Raw genomic sequence first — 6,740 nt, 5'->3', positions numbered from 1 at the left:
CCCTATTATCTATGTCTCAATTCTAGGCTTTTTAGCCTATTTCATTTTGTATCACTCTCTGCTTCATGAAGTTACAAGAGCAAAAAAATTCTACAACACTGAAGTCAGAGTAAGCGACAAAAGGAGAGAGATGCTTGTTTTCCATCTATATGCAAATTTAATTTTTATTAAAAATTGGTCCTAACACCAGTATTGCTCTGTCTTTAAGAAAGGATTGAGAAAAAAAATTGAGATTTTGAAATTGAAATTTGAAAAATGTTCGCTCTTTTCAAAAGAACCAAGGTTTTCGTGCCTTTCCTGTCTTCCTATACTTACATGGAATGAAATTTAAGTGCAATTTTTAAACAGTAACACCTCCTGCTAAACCTTCTCTTCAAAATAGGCCTGCAGCTGTCACTGAAATCCACTGGAGATGTGCTTCTGCATCCCAGAGGAAAACATGACCTCCTGACGATTACGAGCAGGGAAGAAAACATTGCACGAAAAGCATCTACTTTTTTGAGAAGCTAAAACTCTTCTTTAAAAACTTGGATGGCAGCTTGCCAGGAAATGGACAATACAGTAAAACCCCTGAGCATCTGTTATTTGTGGAGTAGGCTTATTTGGTATGCAAATCTTAGTAGGCTCAACGGTCCAATGCAGACTATCAGTTTGCAAAATTTTTTTTAGATTTTTAGTCTCTTGGTTTTGTGTGCATTTTTTGCATTCTGTAGCCTGGCATCTCTTGCATTCCCTGTTCCATCAACATCCAGTACTCAGCAGACATAAGGGCTCAAGGGAATACCAGTGGCACGGCATTTGTTTTATTTCCCACTGTACATGAAACACTGTGAAGTAGCATCTATTTGCAGGAAAATAATGCTATTTTGTAAAAAACAACATGGGCTTCTCAGAGGTAATATTAATGGAAGTTTTACCACTTCAGGTTCCACAACAATCAACCAATGTGCTTTACCTCCACTTTTTGTCACAGAACTGTGATGCATTCCTTACAAATTCAGCCTTTTCAGCCCATAATTTGTAAGCACTGCTTTATGCTTTATTTCGTTTCCACCTGATGTAGCTTTGGTCATGTAGACTCCTTTCTTTTATTGTGCCAATAGTTCTGAAGTGAAAATAATGTTTGCATATTGAAGTGATATCCACGTAATATGATACTTTACACAGCCAACTAGACCAGCTGTGGAGCTTACAGAAACCATCCTGGGGCAACTGGAGAGAGGAGGAATCTGGAGAAGATGCCCTGTAAATCCTGAGTGACTCAAGTCACACCAAAATGGTCTGTGCCTACTTTGGATGACAGCATCCTGCTGGCACATAGGGTCTGCTCTTCAGGCACACGAATTTTCATTTCAGTTCACTGTAAGACTCACATGTATGAAGTTATTTATCTATTCCCAAAAGAATAACAAAGGTATAAATTGATAGGCATTGGGTTATGCTGGGGAGAAGCTCCCATCCTTCAAGGAACCAGACAAGCAATAGTGCACCTGGTTCCCAGATTCCCAGGAATGCTGGTAAGGAAGGAACAGTAAAAACATGCATGAAAATGGTATCCCTGAAGATGAAAGACAGCACACACTGAAACTTAAGGTAAGAGAAATATTTATTTAAATTTGCACAATAACAAGCTTATACTGAACAAATTCAATCAAGAAATAATAGTAAGTGCAGTAAAACAAGGAAATATTGATGACTTTTCCCATCAGAAAACATTAAGAAGCCATGCCTGTGCATCACGGTTTTTCTTTTTGGTTTTTTTTTTTAGGTTTTTTTTCTTTTTACAATAACTTCTATCTTTTTTTTTTTTTTTTCAGCGCACATACTGTACATGTCACATCTTAGCTGCTAAGTTCTTTATTCCTGAAGGCTTCATCCTTTTACTCAAATAGCTGCTAAATTCTGCAGTGAGCAATCAAACACATTTGTGCAGATCCAAATATGATTAGGTAAAAATCTCTGCATCTGGTCAAGCGTTGAACTCCCAGAGTTTTTGAAGACCCTCTAAGAGCTCCAACTTGATTTTGGATCTTGACATCTTTATGTACAGCATTACAATGTGTCACTTTACACTAACCTAAATATTCTGCGTAATGATGTCAGACAGACAAGTAGCCAAAAGATTTGGGCCTAACCTCATAAAAAGCTTTACACATCTCAGCTTGTCTTTTGTCCCATAAATTTCACTCTGATCCAGGCAACTGAGTTCATCACATATTTGCACTTGAGATGGACAAAACCAATCTAATTTGAATTTTAGTTTTTTACAATTTTTGGTCTAAAGGTCTTTTATTTTTTATGTGAAGAAAAATTCTTTAACCAGAAACTGCTTTTGAGAGATGGTTGTTGGTATCACAGTTCCTGAAGGCACTGTGGGTCCACTGAGCAACAGACGTGGCCATTCTAATGGAAAGAAAAACAGAAAGTTGAATTGAAACCATTAGCATTTTTCATAAAACCAGGTCAATTTAACAGGCTCAGGCACCCGATTCAAACATAGAGATTTGTAAAATGCAAGAGAGCTACAGGTTTTCATTAGATTTGTGACACTGCCAAGTCCTTCCCTTGCCCAAGGAAATGGGCTATTATGATTCCTCTAATTGCTTCGTTTGCTGTGGCTCAAAGGTACAACAGTGAAACTGGAAGAAGCTGGGATCAGTGAGAGGAATGCTCTCAACATAAAGGTATCAGGCACCTGCTCAAGTACACAAACCTCTTGAACAAGATAGAGCATCTGGGAGTTTTATTTAGATCAGGCAGAAGGGACTCTGGGTTTTATTTAGCCCCAAATGCTTCAAGCTAATACATCCTGGCTGTAACACCAGCTTACGTTAATCCATGAAGTTTTTTTTTTTTATGATCTAGACATTCTTCTGAGAATATTAACAATTAAGGGAACAGATTGGCTATGGACATCATTAAAGTACTGGATAAATTGTTTTCTGCATCTCTATTACTTAAGTCTGATTTTAAAATGCAAACAAAACGTGTGTATTATTTTTAAATTACTCCAAGTACATTCAGTTAACTGAACTGCCAGGACTGATTAAATACCAAAGTCTGATTCATTCAGACATGTTATTTCACTCCTTCTGTTACACAAGGTTAGACAATCCTACTTCCCACCTTCTTTACTTGTGATTTGAAATGGTTTTGTGGCTAAGGCAGCTTTAGCTGATGCCCAGGTTTCTGAATTCTTAAAGGATTTGTTTAAACCAATTTTGTTACAGCTTCCTTAGAGAGGCTTAAACTGGAGCTTTGACCTTCATGTGATGCTCTGCAAGGAAAGAGTGGGGTGACACAGGGCAAATGAGACAGAGAACTATACAAATTTGGCACAGTATTAAGCAGATCTGGAGGGACTGGGCTGCTTGCACGCAGAAATACAACATTAAAATGCTGCCAACATGAGTAGATAGTGTATTTCAAAAAGAAAACTTCCCTGTAAAGAGAACTGAGTATGATTTGGCTTGCTGAGGGATGAAGTGACACATCTTCACTGCTTTGCAGGTTCACACTTGAGCAGTATTAAATCTATGAGGTTTGGAAGAGTACCTGTTTTAATCATGTATGTTCACAACACAGTGATAGATTTTATCAGTCTGTGTATGTGTTTACACTGAATACAAATTAACTGATGTTTCAGGTTCAGTCTGTGCCTAAGACAGAAGGGCAGGTGGGAGTGGCCATCAGCAGCACCAACATATGATTTCTGCATTGCCACTGATTACCAGTACAAGGAGAGCACATTGCCCATCACAGAATCTTAAAAGTGCTTTAGAGAAGAATCACACATAATTATTATTTTACAGATGGGGAAACTGAGGCACATAACCCTTAATGGCTTGCTCAAGCAAAAAAATAACTTCTAGCATTGGAATATTTGTGTGAGGCACAAGTTTCTGCATGGATGCATCTTTCAAGACCCTTTGGTCAGTAGTTGCCTTTCTAATCATTATCCACTCTGTCAGGTCACATCATTTTCTTCTAACCACCAACCTGTTCTGATAACAAGTGCCTGTGTCTCCCTGGTACAAACCACTTCTCTCTTAAAAGGTCTAGGACTCAAGAGCAGCAGCTTCTGTTGCATAGAGCATTGGGTGAGGCAAAGCATAGGAAGAAAGTGGTGTTTGACAGCTTCTTCTATGTGATCTGGTATTCCCCATCTCTGCCAGAAGGTGTTGAAGTTCAGCTATTTTTTATGAGCACCGTTTCAAAGTGTTTGGGAAAACCAGAGTTTGGGAAGTATCTTTCTTGGAAAGGACATATGATAAGGACCAAAATCAACTATGAATTTGAGTAATAATTAAAGATCTCCAGATGAATCCTGCTGCCTTTCTTCCTGGCTACTATCAAGACACCCTCTGTCATTCTTCAGTACTGAATGATGAAATATACAATTCACCATACATGCTTATTTTGAATGAAAAACTTATTTTAATTTCCTTTTCTTTTGCATCTTTAAAAAGAGGAGCCAGAATACACATAAGCCAAGAGCCTTTAATTTTTCTTATTTAACTAATTTTCTTATTTTTCCTTTGACTACAAAAACTATTAAATGTTGGAAACATAGTTGATCCTACTATTAATTTTAAAGCAAGAAGGCTCTGTAACCCTGTAACTGGTTCTTTAATTCACAAAATAATTATTGTTGTCAAAAATCAATTCATTCCATTCTCATAATACTATGGTACCACACAGAACAAAGTTCTTGTCTGAAGTCTAGTCTTACATACCTACCTGTTGCTGCATGTGTTTCCAAGATAATATGGAGTTATATATTAAAAACTGTGATCCAACCTGAACTGAGCTATCCTGGTGGAAAAGCAAAGCTCACTATATTGTCCACACTGGAGCCCAGGCTGTTGTCCTGCTTCTGACTTGCTAGCATATTAAACCCTAAACAATCCTTCTAGAAGATTCAAGAGTAGAGGTTATTAAGCCTCACACTTTTACTGTTACCTCTGCTGCTTTAAAATAAATGTAGACAGCAACTACCCACTGACCAGACTCAGTGCTAATATGCCACAGAACCTGCTGGGAAAGGAACATCTCAGCTTAATTTCTTTACCTTGCACTGGCAGAGGGTGCACTCTGTACCATGCTTAATCCAAGAAGATCCAGTGAAGCGAATGACATTGGTTTCATCCAGACAAGTTTTAGTGATGTCATTGCGAATGGTGTCAGCTTGGCAGGGGTCAGTGACACAGCGCGGGCAGCACTCGTTCTCGGGGAGGACACTGAATTCACAGTCCACCTCTGGGCATGGCAAGGGCCAGCAGTCAACTTCACCTTGCTGTTTATAAATATGACAAGAAGAGAAGATGATTAACTGTTATTTCTTCTCCTTACCCCTTCCTCTCACTCAGCAGTGTGTTTCCTAGCTGGCTGGTTTCATCCATCTGGTCTTATTCAGAAGGCAGCACAGAGAACACTTGATACTCACTGCCTGTGGGAGACACAACAAGCTGGGTGCTTTTTTCTGCTTTTTTATCCCACTGTTCAGGCAGTGGGATAGTTTTTACTTGTTTCAACACACTGCATCAAGCTGCAGCTGAAAATTCTCAGTAAACATCATGCAGTACAGAATATGGATATCTCCTTGTGAAACCCTACTTCTGCAAGTGACAGAAGCCCTAACAGGGCTGTACAGCAAAACTGCTTCAAAAGCTTTGGTTTCATTAAGTTATTACTTCTATTTGGACTGGCTTGCCATAGAAATCTCCCAATGGGAGATGGGTCAGAGTTTATCTCTGCCATAGTTACAAATACAGGGGCTGGACTAAGGGTGTCAAGCTACCAGCAGCCCAGTGCAGAAAGTATTGTGAAGTTGCTCTTTTACCAAATTCTCATTTGGGTCAATTTTCATCTTTTTGAGTCACATGCTGGTAAAAATGAAAGCAATCTTAAAACCAGTCACTGATCTTGAAATCCCAATTTATTTTTTGCAGCGATGGACAGTACAGGGAGCAGACAATATGTCATCACCAGGAAAAATCCCTGGCAACTGAAAGAAGGCAAGTTTTAGTCACACAAGGAGCATCTAAAAAAAAAGACATTTACTGAGATCCCAGACTGTAAGTTGCTTTTGTGTGCTTTTAAGGTATTTAATGAAGCACCTGGGAAGCTATTTCACTGGATTTTTAGCAGTGGTAACACTGAAAGCACAGTGTTTACATAAGTAGGTTTCTGGCTGTTACTTATGATACTCTGACAAAAGCAAACTGAGAGATGGACTAGGCTTTACATTTGGAGATAACCTGTGATAAAAGGTAGGTTTTTTTATCTTGGGATTTCTTCTGTCATGGAAACTTCCTGAGCAGCTTTATGTTTTTTTCTCAGACTCTGAAATACATGCCTGGGAAAAAGATCATAAGCTTCAATGGATTTTTTTTTCTTCAAACATCACTTCACTATTTTGAAAAATGCATCAAGTCTTATTATTGTTTTCTGTTACCCAGAATGTCTGAATACGTAAACAAATTTCAGCCTGCCCACATCCTTGAAATCATCACTCGTGATAATAAATACATATTTAGAATATGTATTTATTTAGAATATTATACAGCTTCATCAGTCTCTGAATGAGTGAACGCGAGTGTTGCTCGGCAGGTGCCATATCCAAATGACCTCCACTCTACTCTAAAACAATCTTCATGATTAAATAATTTCTATTACACCTATTGTGTCAAATTGCACTTTTGACTGGAACTTGACAATACTGACAAATATCTGTGAAA

General features: G+C 38.4%; 1 protein-coding gene across 1 annotated transcript in view; it reads right to left on the bottom strand.

Moving 5' to 3' along the window:
- Positions 1-1,588: 1,588 nt before the first annotated feature.
- NELL2 (neural EGFL like 2) overlaps positions 1,589-6,740 on the bottom strand; it is a 148,656-nt gene continuing 143,504 nt past the window's right edge. Inside the window, exons 19-20 of the mRNA XM_071733559.1 lie at positions 5,072-5,296; positions 1,589-2,403 (exon numbers count right to left, since the gene is read on the bottom strand). Of these exons, the coding sequence (XP_071589660.1) occupies positions 2,353-2,403; positions 5,072-5,296 (276 nt within the window). The 3' untranslated portion in view covers positions 1,589-2,352. The remainder of the gene's footprint in view (positions 2,404-5,071; positions 5,297-6,740) is intronic.

The sequence above is a fragment of the Heliangelus exortis genome, chromosome 1, assembly GCF_036169615.1.
Source record: "Heliangelus exortis chromosome 1, bHelExo1.hap1, whole genome shotgun sequence".
Lineage (NCBI taxonomy): Eukaryota > Metazoa > Chordata > Aves > Apodiformes > Trochilidae > Heliangelus > Heliangelus exortis.
The sequence above is the reverse complement of the archived record's forward strand: the minus strand, read 5'-3'. Positions and strand labels throughout refer to the sequence as shown.